The 17,778-nt window shown below is 46.1% G+C and overlaps 1 protein-coding gene across 2 annotated transcripts in view; it reads left to right on the top strand.

Annotated features, from left to right (window-relative positions):
- LOC147021393 (periodic tryptophan protein 2 homolog) overlaps positions 1 to 17,778 on the top strand; it is a 50,284-nt gene that overhangs the window by 25,971 nt on the left and 6,535 nt on the right. The window contains exons 10-18 of one of the 2 annotated variants that reach the window (XR_015060782.1): positions 5,605 to 5,741; positions 7,364 to 7,512; positions 8,125 to 8,272; positions 9,008 to 9,158; positions 9,495 to 9,675; positions 11,238 to 11,385; positions 16,860 to 16,971; positions 17,180 to 17,245; positions 17,521 to 17,711. Coding sequence is in view for 1 of the 2 variants with exons in the window: in XM_085891303.1 (XP_085747429.1) it covers positions 5,605 to 5,741; positions 7,364 to 7,512; positions 8,125 to 8,272; positions 9,008 to 9,158; positions 9,495 to 9,675; positions 11,238 to 11,385; positions 16,860 to 16,971; positions 17,180 to 17,245; positions 17,521 to 17,739 (1,311 nt within the window). In the remaining variant the exon portion in view is untranslated. Of the gene's footprint in view, positions 1 to 5,604; positions 5,742 to 7,363; positions 7,513 to 8,124; positions 8,273 to 9,007; positions 9,159 to 9,494; positions 9,676 to 11,237; positions 11,386 to 16,859; positions 16,972 to 17,179; positions 17,246 to 17,520; positions 17,740 to 17,778 lie in introns of both variants that reach the window. The other variant, XM_085891303.1, reaches the window with a different exon arrangement.

The following is a 17,778-nucleotide window of genomic DNA, read 5'->3' on the forward strand; positions in this document are numbered from 1 at the left end:
AACTTTACTCAAACCATAACAAAACTTTATTTCGGTAAACTTTATTGAAACAGTTGCCTGTCTGTTTTTTTTTTTTTTTTTTTTTTTTTTTAAATTCAAATCATTCCATTGCTGAAGAGGGAGAACTGAAAAAAAACATCGAATGCAATTAGACAAATAAAAGTACAGTATTGGGAGTGATTGTCTAGCTTAGGTCGATGTCGTTTGGCAAAAGACCCGACTTGTCCATGTTCCTGAAATCTACACAGTCACAAAGGTCAGTGCATGGGATGCCGTTGCACTTACGTGAACGTTAATTGTTTGTTTGTTTTGGTTTTTTTTGCACCCTGTTTTCATACATTTACAATGCACAATATGAATCATTGTTTTGGGGGATGGGATATTTCATCATCCAGTGCAGCTTTGAGCATCGTTCCTTCCACCTTCCATCCATGGCCATGAGGACTGGGTGCGTGGATTCTCTAGTAAGGCCCAACGGTGCACTGCCGCGTGATAATTAGACCTCAGACTGAACTTTTACACAGCATCCGCTATTCAGGGGCAGTTTGAACTCGTCATTCGACCCGAGGCCGAACAAGTGATACCGAGCTTGGTCGAAGGAACGACTTTTCTCGCCATACAGTTCGCAGACGTAGTGTTCGAGCAACTCCCTCAAATGGATTGGGAGAGCGAAATGTTGCCAAGCCCTTTGAATACTTCAACATACGCCGGAGTGGTCAACATTAGTTCAAATGGTCGTATTTTACTCCCTGAAAACAGCTCGTCGTGTAGCATCCCGCAAAAAGCGTGCAAGCCAATGAGGGCTTGGCATACATCTTCTCTTAGAGACATGTGCATTTTATCCACGTCGCTGGATCCATTCTTTTTCTCTTTGCCGGTGTGAAAATGTACACCGGTATCTAATTTGTCCACGTGTCAGAGTAGCGAAATGCACACATCCGTGTCCATGCTACTGACTTGGACGATTGATTTGGGTGAATCCTGTGCTAAACGTTGGACATGCAGGAGGAGTCTGGTGTCTGCCTCTTCATTGTCACCACTGCTTTTCCTCGACAGATGTGATCTTTCATCGGTTTGTGACATTTCTCACCATGGCTCACGAATAAGCATAGTTTGCCCAGTATGTTGGCATTAGTGCTCCAGTGTCTGCAAATAAATTCAATCAAGTTTTCCTTGCTTTGGATGTCGTTGAGGAAATTTTGTCATGGTTGAGGAATTTTCTGCGTGACGCTGAATGCTTTCATTGTCTGGCTCGAGGTACCTTTGCATTTTTGACGCTCAAAAAAACTTGATGGACAGTTCTAAGTATCTATCGAAAACGAAGTCAATACGTTGACAACCTGATCGATCGGCTCGAGACAATGCCTTCTTTGGAATGTCGTTTGTGAGACCACCGTCGTCGCAGGCGGAGCGGTTGATTGGGCGTGAATGACGACCATTCCATCCAGAATGATGGCACCATACGTCACCGCTTCTTCGACTGCAGATGGATATTTTCCTTCAAGGTGGCAGAGGAGTTCTCTTGTCGGTCTTCGTCGGCGATTCATCTGCAGCTGCAAGAGGGAATGATACCGGGCCCAAGGAAAACATTAACAGACTTCTGCTGCGCAATGATCAACATCTGACAGAAAAGATGTCACCCAGCATTGTCACTTCCTTACTGTCTTGTGACATCTTAACCATTGTTTGGTCAATGGATGCTTTTAACTTCAGCTGTTTGTTTGGCTCATGGAAGCCAACCTTGTTGCTGTATAACCGGTCATTTATAAAACTCTCTCTAATGCCTGGTTGACCCACGCTTCTGGCATTCTTCAGATCATCCTTTGTGAGTGGTGAAGAGATTGTCCCAGAAGTGATGCTGGTTAGCTCATCGTTAGGTGAGGAAAAAGGGTCCACCATCTGTTCGATGCAGTCCACTATGTTTTGCATCACCTCTCCATCACAAACGATTGTCGACGAAGCGAGGTCTTTCTTATATCTGTCTTGGTGGCTGCAGCCTGCTGAAGTTTCACACTGACGAGCGATGGCAAGGTGGTCGGGTTGTAACAGGATCTGGTGGAGGCAGGAGGATGGATACCATTGCACTGCAGACACGAGGTCGTACAGCGAATAGTCATTTGACACAGGCAGGGCCCAGAATATGCTTGTAATCTGTGTCCAATGTTTGGGTAAATCTGTCTGCATAATTGCCAATGTCTTTGCCTCGAGAGGGTTTCCATTGCCATAGTGAGTGCCAGGCCATCAATGACCAGACAGCTTGTCCCAGGAACTGAGGGTATTGTATAATTTCAAAACCACTCCACATTTTGTGAGGATATACAATAGCACGGTTTTTTGGGGGTTTTCTGCTTTTTAAGTGGTGTGTAAGCTGTGCTGTCCTTGGTCATTTGTGAACACAAAATATCGTTCTGTTTTAAGGGTTGAATGTACAAAAATACGACTCCAGCGAAGGAGATTTATGCTTGTTACAGTAAACCCTCCAGTATCGTGGGGGTTCCATTCCTGAAAAATTCCACGATAGTTAAAGCCACGATCGTGGAAACCAAGGGCCAATGGGAGGAGGGGGGGGGGGGTTCGGTCCTGGACTTTTAGAAAATATCGAGGAAGATCGATCGATGGCAACCAGAAATATACACATTACAATTGAAACTAGAAGGGCACTCGCTAGAGCACATACCTCTGCCACATAATGCCTGATCCACAAGAACATATCGGGCCCAATACATTTTTGAAATATCATGCTGTACAGTAATATATTGTTTTTGGCCCTATCTCCCAATGTTGAAGAATCACTTTAGAAAATAAATAATTCTCATATCCAGATCAGGATTCAGATCTTCACCAAAATCTAATCAGTTCATCCCTGTCCACAAAATTTCATCCAGATCTGTCCACAACTTTTTGAGATATCCTGTACACAAACAAATAAGGCTAAGCGCATGTAAGTGGTTACCACTCTGTTTCAAAAATGTCAAAAAATGAAGTTTGTTCCATTGCCTTCTCACTACATTTTCCTGAAAGTGTAAGTCTCACTGAGTTCAGAACAAAAAACTGTATAGCTTAATTACATATATATATATATATATATGTATATATATATATATATACCGAAATATGATACTTTGAAGAAGGGGTACCTATTCTGATGGTTTTGCGAGTTTTCAATGAAATTACCTAATTTTTCTTTTTTGGCAAAACAAATGAAGGTCATAGTATGTAACTTATTCTAGCAACTAATCTAATAATCAAAATACCAATTTCTGGGATTATTAAGAAATAATACATTCCTATTTTTTTTATTTCTGCTCTATTCAGTGACTGTCAGATGCTGAAAAGCACTAAAAGAGAGATTTATCGAACAAATTCTTGGACGTAAATTTTCAATTCAATCAATTCTGGGAGTCACAAAAAGCTCTCTAAATTCTCCAAAACTGTTTTAACTGCCTTCTAAATTCATAAAATATTTTTTAAATACCTGGAAAAGTATTTAATTTTTTTTTTTAAGAAAATTAATTTTTTAATCAAATTAAAAAATGTGCGACGTGCAGTTGGACAAAAATGCAAAATTACTCTAAACCAAAGCCATGCATGTTTTCAATATTTTTTTAATACTATTATATCTATATCACTGTGTCCCATTTGTAAATAAATTTAGTGAAAATAATCTGATGCACGGAAGAATAAAAGCATTTTTTTAAAAAACGTGACGTGCAGTCGGACATTTGGGTTGGAAAGTTCGGTCAAGCCGCTGTAATTAAGTATCCACCCGGATCATCTCAATTTTTTTTTACATTGATTATTGGTAATAAGTTGAATAAGAAGACACGTAAATATGAGTTATTGATAAACTAGTCATTTTGTAAGGGGATTTCGTAGTCCCAGGCTCGAAAAGGGCAATAAAACAAGAAATAATAAAAAATATGCCAGAATGTGCGTATATCATGCGAATCCACCACTGACCGACACAAATGCTGATTTTCTCAGACGGTGGGTGACAACCTTTTGATTAGATGAGAAATATCATTCAGAATGTTTTATATGTTGTATTTTTGCATGGTCTAATATATGTCATATTTTAAGGTGAAACAAGAAAAAAGGCCAATACTGGGCATGTATATTCAATAAAAATCCTGTGGATTCAGTAATATACATCATAGACGCATGAACCTATATATTTTAAGGTCCTATGGAACACTGTCTGTGCAATGAACAAAATTTCATGACCAGTAGTAGTCTTTGTGATTTTCAAAAATGCCACTCAAGTCAGGGTATGCCCTAAAATAGGGGTGGTAACCACTTACATGCGCTTAGCCATAAACAAACAAACAAACAGACAGACAGAAAAAGATGAAAACATAACCTCCTTCACCTTTAATAAGTATGGGGTAAATTGAACAAATGCACAAGTTTTACCTTTTTAATTTATTACAACACAGCGAGGTGGGTGAGGGTAAACATATTATGTACTCATTGCTGCTGTACTCTGCCATGAATTGAAAACACGAGACTTAGCTCGGAGACTATGATGATGCTGTTATCGGAGGAAGGGTGGATGTGAGAATGATGTGGATGTAGAACTTGTGATTGCTCTTAGATCATTGGGAGCACGACAGTCACCTGCTGCATTGCCACATAGAAAAAGGGTAAAGCGATCCTACTTGGACGGGAAGGTACAAGATGGCATCCTCTTCCAAAACAATCCTGTCTCTTCGGCGTTAAAAAAACCTGCTCCGGCATAATTCCCTTCGCCTCGTTTAGTTCCAAGAGCCACGGCTGAACTGGAGCCTTTGGCCCCCCAGGTGCCTCGTGAAAACGTTGGTAAATCCACAACGGGTTTTCCCGTACACTGGTCCACTCCAAGGTAATTTGTTTCTGTTTGGTCTGTCGATCTGTTTTGTTTCTGTCGATGAAACATTTTAAATGAAAATTGACCCCTCGCATACCTTCCGATGAGGATCGATCGTCGTTCGCGATGTTTCCTCCTCCCCCCCCCTTCTCCATCGAGCTCACGCCACTGTGCGGCAAAATCCCGAACTCTTTTCGAACTCTTCAGTCGAGCTTTTTAATTTCTCCAGGATTCTTCATTCCACCATGTAATAAACCCTCGCACGACAAAAACACAAGGATTCTGTCGTGCCGGAAAAGCGGTGCGATTGAAGTGAAAGCAGTTCCCATGCGGTTTCTGATTGGCAGATGCTGACACGTCACGGACCACTCACGAGGATTCACCGCTAATGTCAAAAAGTCCGCAAGTCTTCATTGAAATTCAGCGTCCTGAAGCGGAACGTGAGGTGTGAGAGTTGTAATCTTGTTGGACTGCGTCTTTTTATCTTTTTCGTATTCATATGGCGTAATCTCCAATTTCCTCGTCATCCAGTACGGTGCCATGATGCGGTATTCATGAATACGTGATGCCATTAGGATTACTCGGTTCAGAGCATCAAACCTGCCCTAAAGTAAGAGTGATTTCAGGTGAGTTCTGAGATCGTTAATCGGTGAAGCGACATTGTAGGGTTTTTGAGATGCCATCATTTTCAGTTTTGGTCGTGTTGTTTTACTTGCACCTCCTCCATGGATGATTGTGCAGCTGCTTTGTCCCACCAGGGTATGGACAGCTGCTCGTGTGGGAGTGGCAGAGCGAGTCGTATATCCTCAAACAGCAAGGACACTTCAACAATATGGTGACCCTGAGCTATTCACCAGATGGGCAGTACGTGGCCACAGGTGGCGATGATGGGAAGGTGCGGCTTCAAAAGTGTAAACTATTGTTTGCATCTTCCTCTTGCTGATGAATTAAATAATACATCTCACCAGTTATATCCCCTCCCCCTCCCCATCGAATTTTTTACCCCCACACTCCCACAAACCTTGAGGAGTCTGTATGTGTACATATGGACATTGCACGGGATGCCATGTGGTCACAAAATAGTTTGAAATTAAGAATATTTTCAGGATTGTTTTACATGGAGACATTGGACTTTGTTACATGATTGACACATGACTCGAGTGCTGCTGCCACATAACTCACAAAACCAGTCACTGTGACCAATGATAAAGGTTAACTTTATGTTGGTTAGGTGTGGTTGCTTCTGTGGCCGTTCCACGTAAACCTTTTGGGTGAAGGGTGGTCGGGCACCATTGACTTCACTCTGCCTAATTGTGCTTCGACCATCGGCCATACTTTTGTCTCACCGATGCTGGGTCCCCCACACACCTCACCGGTCGCCCCCCCCGCCCACAAGCCCTCCCTCCCCCCTCGTCGTTCCTCTGCTCCCCCCTAGGTGGTCCTCTCCCGCTCGCCGGTTCCCCACTCGCAGTTCCTCCATTGCGAGCCTGTACTATGTTATTCACCAGCTTTTACCTTCCACTGCTTGTAGCTGTGAAGTTCCATCCATTTTCCTCTGTTTCCATGTGGTTTTGCTTGTAATTTAATTGCTTTTTTGTTGTTGTTGTTATTTTTGCAGTGTTAAATTTATTTTCTGGTAACATTAATGTTGAGATTTATATGTTTATTTTAAGTCGACGTTTTGTTATCATTATTCTTGTAATTGTTTACTGTGTATTATTTTTCTCCACCTGGACCCGGATGGGTTGCGGCGCTGCCCCCGATTGCATTGCATTGCCGTGCTGTGTTGGTTTTGCTCGGACGTGCTTGTACCACGCGTAAGATGCTCGGTGTTTGCTGTTGGCACCATCGAGGATATCGTCACAAAAATAGCCCTCGGTCTGTCAACTGTTCGATTGATCCTCCATGGAATTGAACCGTCCAATTCCAACTGTCATCCGAAACGTTTACAGTGAGATAAAGCACCATGGTCCAAGACAAGTTCACCATTGTTAAACCTCATTGAGTGGTTTCCTCATCATCGGCTTCCGATCACATTTGAACGGCTCCTTCTAATATCCCTTAACCGACCGCGAGTAAGTCACCCTTCTGGTGTGGTTATTGAATCCTGATGGAAAAAAAACAACAACCTCAAATGTATTCCTGTGTCGGAGTGGCGATCCGTCCAGGATTGTGCCCAATAGCCAAGGAGACTGCTTAAGCAGCACCAACGCTCTGCAAAGAGTATGGTCCCAATCTCCTCCTCAAATGTACGAACTCGCATCCGGCCTTCCCGCTTATTCTCATGTTGGCTTCCAGGCAGGGTGGATCGTGAAATCTACTGTTGTGGTATTCGTCGTGTATATACCCTTGTGTTGCCTTCTTGTCCACGTGCAGAGGTGAACACAAAGTGCTTTTGTTTCCGTATTGCTAAACGGCGTTTTCACTCTATACGATTAAGACCGAGTTCGATGACCTGTAGATTTTGTGCTGCCTGTTGTTCAAATGTTCTGAGTGATTGCCGGCAATGACCCACAGGTGAAGGTGTGGAACACCACGTCCGGTTTTTGCTTCGTGACATTCACGGAGCACACGAGCTCCGTAACCGCCGTGACGTTCACCTCCACGGGCTTCGTCCTGCTCAGCGCTTCACTCGACGGCTCCGTCCGAGCCTTTGATCTTCATCGGTTTGTTCCACATGCTCCTGCACCTCTCTTCATACTCCCGTCATGCATCGGAGGCGAAGCTAACCAATGTATTTTATCAACTGAAGGTTGATAATTACGATTTCCGCCTTGGGAGTCGAGGTGAAACGCAACGTCTCACGCTGGCCTTGTTTAAGTTGTTCAAGCAAAGAGGAAATGAAAGAGCCGTTTTGCTCTGACGAATGGTTAATGCTCAAAACGTTAGCCGTAAGTCGTTTCGCAACCGTGTGAAACGTACTCTTGTTCACTTTCAGTCGACACCATCCTTTGTTTCCCCGATCGCAGCCTTTATCGAATTTCACACTGATTCAACTTGCAATCGAAATTACAAATTCCTACCTGGATTGGCTCGATTCAATCGTCAGGCTTGGCTGTCCGGTTCTGAAAAAGGGGCCCAAAACAATCCCCGGCCAACCCCACAAGGCTTCAGTTGTAGTAGTGGTGGTGGTGGTAATGATTTTGCAAATGAAATGCGTGATAATTATCTTGTAAACCTTCTCAGCACATTACGATTTTTTTATTTTATTTTATTTGTTTCATTTCCACAAATCGGTCTTTCTTCGAGCCCGTTTTCCGATCTTCCTCCCCGTCCAGCTATCGAAACTTCCGCACGTTCACTTCCCCGCGGCTGGCACAGTTCGGCAGCTTGGCGGTGGATCCCAGTGGCGAAGTGGTGTGCGCCGGAGCCAAGGATTGTTTCGACATATTCGTATGGACCTTGCAGACCGGCCGCCTGCTGGAGGTAAGGCCCGACCAGTCGATAGCGTTCCAGCACCGAGAGTGAAAGCTTCGGTCATTCCGTGGGAAGGAGGTGTAATGTCAGGTGGCTCGATGTTACTTTAACGTACCTTTTTCTCAAAAATAAGTTTCCCAAAAAATAACAAATTGCATCTTTTCTACTTTAATAATTAATTATTAAAAATTTTGTTGTTGTTGTTGTGGTACCTGGATCGAGGCAAAAAGAGTTTTTCTCCTTGGTGTCCGTGGTGTCCTTGGTGTCCCACTTTTTTTTTCTTCAATTATTTAATTATTATTTTGGTTCCCGGAGGGAGGCTTGAAGCGTTTAATCTCGGCATCTGTGGTGTCCCGCTTTTTGGGAAAAAGAATAGGTTTGTTTTCATTATGGGGCCGCATTTGAAGTGCTACCAATTGGCTAATATTACGAGTTGGCGACGCCGGGAGCCATCGGTGATCTCCGATCACAGCCCTCTAGTTTTTCCTTTGCTTCTGGAGTATGCACATGTGGAGGCCACGAGTTGTCTGCGCTTGGATGTCGTTGAAATCGATGCTCTTACTTGCCTGGCACCATTATTTAATTTAATTTGTGTAACAATTTGAAGTGAAGTTGGACGTACTAGACCTTTGATGGTTATCGGCTGCCTTTTTTTTCAAAGTCTTCTGGAGGAGTTGCAGGCGAGAGTATTTAATTCAATATTTTGTTTATCTCGATGGATGCGTGGTTGGGCTTTGCGTGCAGGTGTTGGCTGGACATCACGGTCCCGTGAGCAGCTTGTGTTTCAGTCCCAGCCAGGCCTTGCTTGTGAGCGCCTCCTGGGACAAAACTGTGAAAATATGGGACGTCTTTCAAGGGAAGGGCAACCGGGAAACGATCACGCTGAACTCTGATGGTGCGTACATTTTATTTAGTTATTTTACCCCAGTATGCACTGCTCACTCAGGAGCTTGGGCACATATTATGAACACGGAGAACACGGATATTATGAATCTTCTGACAGTGACACAACATGGGATTCAATTCAAAGGGTTACGAGGCTCGTGATCTGCTCCGAACTCGACGCAGACTGCCAAGCCTTCCTGCTGTATTGATTTTTCATTTTCTGTACTTTACTCGATCAAGTTCGATTCTCGTCTGCTTCTTTTGAGGCTCATGATAGTTCAAATGAGTGAGAAGTAATACGTGTCGCATGCTTTTTGTAAGGACGTACTGTCCCGCGTTGAAACAGCTTTGGCCGTGACCTTTCGACCCGATGGAAAGGAGATTGCAGTTGCCACGCTCGACGGGCAGGTGACCTTCTGTAACGTGGAGAGCAAAGGGCAAACGGGATGTATTGAAGGCAGACACGACCTGGCCGTGGGTCGCCGAGAGTTTGACAAAATCACAGCTGAGCAGCTCAACAAGGGCAAGTATGTAACATTGTTGTGCACTTTATTATTAACACACAAAAGGGGGAAGGATGGTAATGCTTGTATTCTAGAAGACGTTCGGGTCGCTCTCGGACGAGATGAAGTGGAAAGGTATAAAAGTAGAGATGCCATTTGGCTCGTTCCGAAAGAAATTACTTTTTCCTCTCGATTGTGCCACGGATTGAGTTTCATTTTGGGTCCAGCATTTTAGGACTACTGCTCACTTTGAAGTGGAGGCCATAAGCCTGGTGTTGGCTTAATGGTTCAGGTGGCTGGCTTGAGATCTTAGGGTGTTGAGTCCGAGCCTCTGTCGTGCCGTTGAAATGAACACCAGGTGGGATGATTCAGCCTGTCATCCTTCCGAGGTTGGCAAAATGAGTACCAGCTTACTGGTAACCGGCACAGCATCAGCGGCATAGCTCTCTCTCTCTCTCTCTCTCTACCGAGTGCAGCCTGTGGCTGCTGGTTGCATCATTGGTTGGGACGTGGCTATGCCGCTGATGCAGTGTCCCCCTTACCAGTACACTGGTACTCATTTTGCCAACCTCGGAAGGATGACAGGCTGAGTCAACCTCCTGGTGTATTAATTCAGCGGCCAACGGGGCTTGAACTCAGGACCCTAGGAACCCAAGCTGCCACCCTAACCACTAAGCCAACACCAGGCTTAGCGGCATAGCTGTGCTTCCATAAATGATGCAACCAGCAGCAATAGGCTACAATTGGGGGGGGGGGTGAGTTATGGAGATGCCATTCACAAATTCTGATTTGGCCCATTTTGGGAGAACTATCACTTCTACTTTGTAGCATAAAGCAATCAAAATGTGAATCCATTTCTAATCCACTCAGAGCTTTCAGTAACTCCCGATAACGATGAACCTGCAGACGTGGGGTTATTAAAGGAAGTTTGCACGCAAAAATTACTGATGCCAATGGACTCTACAGAGATGAAGATCAAACTCTTATGGGGATGCCGATGATGCGTACTCCCCTCCCCCACCCCCACTCCAGGCATCGCGTACCTATTTGGATGTCTGAGCCGCCGCACCTCCTGTCAGTGTCGATAGACTAAGTTTTGAGCATCGTCTCCATATAATTTTCCTTATTTTCGTGGCCACGAGTGTTTTAGGAAGTCGACTGCAAATGACGCGCCGTACGTTTTTGGCTTTACAATGGCTGATTAATTATCAGGTCTGAGGTAGTTATGTTAGGTGGGTCAACAGGATGAAAGAGGTATGCACAATCCAGATTATGTATTTTATTCCTCATTTGTGATTGCGTTGGTACACCTTCTTTACTTACTTGGTCAACCTGTCTGTGGTCGATTGTATACCTTTTCTATGTTTCTCATGTCCACTTGTCCATCTCCATCTATATGTCTCTGTACACACCATCCAATGTGTTTAATTTGTCCACAATTCCTGACATTTGTTGAAAAGAAAACAATCTCTCATACGAGCCTCGATATTGTACACAAAAAAAAGAGAGGCAATTGGACACACATGAAGAGCTCGCATGTGTTCAGAGTCGAGTGATGGAGACTGAAGCCAGGTTGTGGTTTGCAGGGCTTTCACAACCCTGTGTTACTCCGCTGATGGGGAGACTGTTCTCGCTGGAGGGCACTCGAAGAACGTGTGCATTTACAACGTCAAGGAACAGTTGCTCATGAAGAAGTTTGAGATTTCTTGTAACCACTCGCTGGATGCCATCGAGGTAAGTGATAGTTACGGATTTGTTTCGTGAAAGCGGAGCAAGGAGTAAGGACGACGTATACTTGTGTCTAACACTCCCCTATGGGATAGGGGAAGGCTTACAGCTGTCGTAGGGTTTGTTTCCACAATTTTAATGATACCCCAGGCTGAGAGTTTCTTTGATCTCTTGGATGAAACCACTGTTCAGGGTTTATTTGTTTTTTTTTCTCTTCTTCCTGCACTCCCAATGGCTGAGCTGTATTTTGGGTCTGGCTGGAACTTTTGGAATGGAATTTTGCATCAATAATGGCAATAAAAAGTATGTGGGGTTGACTTTTTGACCTTGACCAAATTTAAGGTCACGCCCCAATTGTAGACATTTTCCACCATAACGCAACCAAGGTTTGTCCGATCGGAATAAAATTGCTCTCGAGATAGCCTAGAATAAGGCGCATTTACGCTTAATTTACATCATACCTATCAGAGTTAAAAGTCAAGGTCAAATGGCAGCCTGAGCAAAACAAAACAAAACGTGTTTTCTGTCATCGCTCGATCTTGCAAATGCAGAATCTCAGACCATTTGGCCTTCCAAGATGTTCTTGTACCATCATGGTGGATCTGCACTGAAGGTGTGCACCTGATATTTGTGCACCTGTCCTTGACCTGATGTATATTGTTACGAATTCTGGCCCGCCTGGCATGCGAGTGATTGCGTAACTCCAATTGCAGCCGCGTCGCCCACTGGACGGACAATTCAGTCGCGACCCTCCTGGAACTACCGCCAGGAGCCAGTCACGGGTGGGGGTTTAACCTCACCATGATCGTACCAATTGCCCACTCGCGCAGGATAGGGTTGCTCGCCAAATTCGATCGACCTAAGTACCTGCGCGAGTAGTCGACCGGGCGATCGTACTTCGCCGCAGGTCGGCCTAGGACACGAACCGCTTAAGCGGTCCGTTCTACAGTGATAACCGAGTGGTGTTATCGCCGACCTCGACGGATCAGATTCTCTTCTTTACCCGGGTGTTCAAAACCCTCTACTAATTTATTCCGCGATTCAAGATGGCACTTTCAAAAGGGAAAAAGATGACGAACGGGATACATTTCACACAAGGACATTTATTATAACACACACGTATTCAAAAGCAAGGCAGTCATGCAATGTACAAGAAACAAATAGAAAGAGTTACCACCAAATACGAGCAATGTACAGTCACTTACACAGGTCTACTTATAGGGACACGGCACCACAGCAGCCATACAAAAGCAAAGAAAAACCCTCTCATAGGCAAGGGGGTAGACGGGGTTCGTAAACCTTTATGGTCGTGGGCCGTGGATGACTGTAAAGGCCCATGAGACCGAAGGGTCTTACCCGCGCCCTCGTGGCGCGACGGTGGGCAGGTCGCGACGTCGACTCCCCACGGCCTTGCGTAGCCACGCCTGTCCTCTGGCCCCTGGCGTGGTCAGCGAGCTCTCTCCGGCATTGCTGCTGGTGCTTCCACGGCCCACAGCCGAGCAAGAAATGACTGGAGGGCAGACGGGGCTTCAGGACCAGAGAGAGAGAACGATGTCAACGACCCAGACAGAGAGTGACCACTACCTCCAGACCCACAGCCCCACTCACTCGACCTCTCGTTCTGCGTGCCCTTTTATCTCGACAGCGCATCGCCCCTCCCTTCGCGGCGCGCGGGGGAGGAAAATTCCAGGAGAGATCGGCCCGGCTCTTTTGTTTTAAGAACTGCCTCCCCGCGTCTCTCCCGCACGTGCTTTTTGTTGGGGTGGGGGGGAGGGGTGAGGCCGCCGTCTGTTCTCTCCCGACGAATGTCAGGCTTCTCGCAACCCTGCTGAGGTGGCAACGTGGTGGTGGTTGAGGCGGCGTGGTTGGTGGTTGTTTTAATGGTGGCGTGGTTGGCGTTTGTTATAATGGTGGCGTGGTTGGCGTTGTGGTTGATCCAAAATAACGATAGATAAAGAAACACGGCTATCTCAAAGAGTCGCAGCCAGATGAACACGAAGAATTCCCTTTAAACAATGGTGGGGACCTATCTGCACATAAACTTAGCGTCATAACTCATCAAAGGAACCTTTATGGTGTATTGCAAATTTCCACAGCCGTAACACTACCCCCTCCCTTTTTTACAGACTCGTCCCGAGTCGTCGAATTTTCGTGTGCCATTATGTGTAAGTTCTCCCCTAGTACGTTTTACCTTCGGATCGCTGAGTGCGACATTCAGTGTATTCGTGTCCCCAAAATAAATAACCTACGGGCTGAGTAACTAACTAAACAAACCCACTCATACAGACGACTTAAATAAATTGCCGGCGATAAGACTCGCATGCCGGGGCGCAAAACACATTTACAAGTACATCTTAACATTACAAATTTACACTAAACCATGGCCCAGGATCTATGGACTCTGTGGAAAAAAAAAAAAGAGTAAAAGTCACAAGCAGGGAGCCAGGCTGCTTAAGCGCAGTCCAAGGCCTCCCCCTTCTTAAAATGAATGCAGTGAACAAACAAACGGTGCATGGGCTGCCGGAGCAGTCCCGTGTTGCAGCTGCGATCAGGGCAGTCCCTGCAATTTGCGCGAGGATCCTGGCGCACATGGCAATGGACAAGTGGGGCGGGGGGAATGCAAAACAGAACGGGGCAACTGGACGAGGGCAGAAGGCATGGATAATGGCAAAGGTGGGCAGGCAAGGTATGGCATGGCCGCTGTATCAAACAGCCGGCAGATGAAGTGACCGGCACAGGCCTTGAAGCAAAAACACAGTGGGCAGATGACGTGGCCGGCACAGGCCTCGAAGCAAACAGCCAGCAGATGACGATCCGACCGGCACAGGCCTTGCAGCAACAGCCAGCAGATGATCCGACTGGCACAGGCCTTGCAGCAAACACCCAGCCGATGAAGTGGCCGGCACAGGCCTTGTAGTAACAGCCAGCTGATGAAGTGGCCGGCACAGTCCTTGTAGTAACAGCCAGCCGATGAAGTGGCCGGCACAGGCCTTGTTCAATGGAGGTTGGTGGAGGGAGTGTGGTGGTGCTGGCCACTCGCAAGGCGGGCTCGGACCTACCCTACTGTCTCCCTCCCAACCTACCGCCTTTGCCTGTCTCTGTCCATACCCACTCCTTTAATTTGTCAAAACCAATTTAGCCCCAACTTCTTTTTTTGTTTTTATTTTTATTTTTACTTCCCCCACTATAATTTCGTCTCCTAACCCCCTTTATGTCTCTGTTCGGCTAACCTATCGTCTCCGAGCCTACCCCTAACCCCTACGTTCCCTTCCCGGAGGGGAATGAGGGAGAGCTGGCGTCCTGTGTCGAGGCCCAATGAAGCCTCAGAATGGCCTCCTCAGATTTCAGCGATCTTAACCCAAAGTGGGTCCAGCGGCCCACAACGAGAGCGACGGGATGGATGGTGTGGAGGGGTACACTTCCTATCTACCCTAACCATTATCACTTAAACTACCCCGGGGCTTTCAACAAGCGCCTCTCACTTAAACTATTGGTTCTAACAACCAAGATTCCCGTCGCCTGTGTTGGTGTCCTCTCAAATTTCGGGCCATGCCCCCCAATTTTCTTCCCGTGCCCTCACACGGTTTCGTGGCTGGGACGCGTGGCTCCCTTGGCAGGAACAACCCTCTGCCGATTCCCCAACGATGGCACCCCCAGGCATTACACTGCCTCCGAGCCTACCAGCTCCCTAAACACCGGGGTGTGCCCTCCCTGGCGACTCCCCTGAAACGCTCACGTGGCAGGCTGGCGCCCCGGGCCCCTTTCCGAGGGTCGCCCGTGCCCAGTACACTGCCCACGCGGCCTATGGCGCCCCGGGCCCCGCATCAGCGGGTCACCCGTGCCCGCTACACTATCCCGGCCCCCCATGGGCCCTTGGCCTACCGCGGCCGACTAGCCCGGTGTCCGGGGTACCCACTAAGCGATACTCACCGTTCGTAGCCACGCTCCCAGCCCGTCAACAGGGCTCCTGCACCCCTCCAAATGGGTATCGAGCCTGCACTCCCACCAACAGCAAAACGACCTCCATTTTTCAATTTGTCTAACCCACTAACTCGCATTACTCTGACCCCGGGGTTCCTTGGGTGGGAATCACTCCTCCCCCAATCACTCATCGCACCATGCATTCCACATTCACTCCATTCATACAGACCCGCTGGCCTCACTCACTCAACATGTCTCCACCTCACTACTCAACACTCCATCACTGAACTCAGCCATCCTTCTGACTATATCCCCTAACTACCTCGTGCTCCCTCGTCGTCCCTTATACTACAGCATGTTCCTTTTAACACTACGTAGCTAAGCTATGTCCCCACTACACACTCAGTCTGTCACTGTCCTCAAAATCCAAAAATCATTTTCCCAACCTAAATCTCAACTACAATCCCTCTACCTAGTCCATTCCACGGGCCCCATGAGGACTTATCCCTGCCCCATGGAGCCGGTTTCGCCATCACTAACCCTTCCCCCTAACTAGTCAACCCTGCTGAGGTGGCAACGTGGTGGTGGTTGAGGCGGCGTGGTTGGTAGTTGTAATGGTGGCGTTTGTTGTAATGGTGGCGTAGTTGGCGTTGTGGTTAAGGTGGTTGTTGTGTGGTTGATCCAAAATAACGATAGATAAAGAAAAACTGCTATCTCAGAGTCACAGCCCGATGAACACGAAGAATACCCTTTAAACAACGGTGGGGACCTATCTGCACATAAACTTAGCATCATAACTGATCTAAGGAACCTTTATGGTGTTTTGCGAATTTCCACAGCCGTAACAATATATATGTATGTATGTATGTATGTATGTATGTATATATATATATATATATATATATATATATATATATATATATACATACATACATACATACATACATACATACATACATACATACATACATACATACATACATACATATTCTGATTGTGACCTTTTTAACAAAAATGGGGGTGGACAAAAAAATGGGAATAAAACAAAACTACTTCACACACCTTGCACAAATTTCCTGATTTTCATGATGTTGAGTTTAATGGATGAGAACACATTTTCTTAATTGACACACTATCCCTAAACGTAGAACGTCAAGGTCATGTCATGGTCCAAAAAACATATGGTCATCGTTGGATCCCGGGCCAAGGACAAACCTTCCTCGGCTTACCCTCGGCGATAGCTTTGTGATCACAGACACCTAATTTAGCGCGTTGTCCCAAAACGGGAATTTTGTTTTTCCTCTCCGACCATGGCTCATGGAGATTACATGAAGGAAAAGTTCTTTCTGATTATTATCAATTGTGTCACTTGGTTTTAGTTTCTCCATGTTAATTGTGATGACTGAATAGCAAACCGAAATGGTGTCAGCTGTTTAATGAATGTGATTGTGCACGTTTTGTTGAAGATCTTTTATGTTACCTCACCTGGTCGTTCAGGCTTTTCTTTTGCTTCAGAATATTGTGGAAAGCAACGGACATGTCCGTGTTGCTCACTACAGGAGTTCCTAGATCGGCGCAATATGTCTCAGTTTGGGAGCCTGGCACAGCTGAAGGAGAGTACAGAAGAAGATGGTGCCGAGGCAAAGCTTGGCCTTCCCGGTGTCAGGAAAGGTGAGGGTTGGGCTCTTACCTCCTGATGAAATGGGCGAACGATCTCTCGGAATAAACCCTTGGCTCGTTGAGATGTTGTGAAGCCATCCTGCGGCCAATGCCATTTTAATGTCGGTTGCTCTTTCAGACTTGTGTGATATTTCCCTTGAGCAAGTTGCTGGCCTCCCTCACACCGTTCTTTCCACTTTTTTTTTTGCCTTTCTGACAGGTGACATGAGCTCTCGCAAGTTCAAGCCCGAGGTTTGTGTGACATCACTCCAATTCTCTCCAACAGGTCAGCTTTCAGGTTACCCCTGCCCAACTCCCTTCTCCCTTGAATTGAGAAGGCTTTTGTCCTCTTACAGATTGCTAAGTAATTGAAACACGATTATTATTATATTGACCTGAGACTTTTATATGTTTGTGTTCCTTATACTTGGTTATTGTCTGGATGAAAAGCAAAATGTTTGGACAGGGATTTTGATGAAATTACTTGCAAGTGTTGCCTTCTCTAGTTGACTGGAAAAATTGCCGGATGGCTTATGGCTCGGATGTTTGTGTGACCTGCAGGGAGAGCATGGGCAGCTACCTCCACAGAGGGCTTGCTGATCTACTCGCTGGACAGTAACCTGGTTTTTGACCCATTCCACCTGGACATGGACATCACTCCCAGCAGCGTGCGCAGAGTCCTCGCCACTCACGATTTTTCCACTTCGCTCATGATGAGCTTCCGACTCAATGAGAAGAGCATCATTGAGGAGGTGATCGAGAGCATCCCAGCGTCGCATAGTGAGTCTCTAGGTTTGAGAGTTCAGAGAGATCGAGTTG

The sequence above is a fragment of the Eptatretus burgeri genome, chromosome 8, assembly GCF_056783735.1.
Source record: "Eptatretus burgeri isolate ZD-2024b chromosome 8, Ebu_testis_v1, whole genome shotgun sequence".
NCBI lineage: Eukaryota > Metazoa > Chordata > Myxini > Myxiniformes > Myxinidae > Eptatretus > Eptatretus burgeri.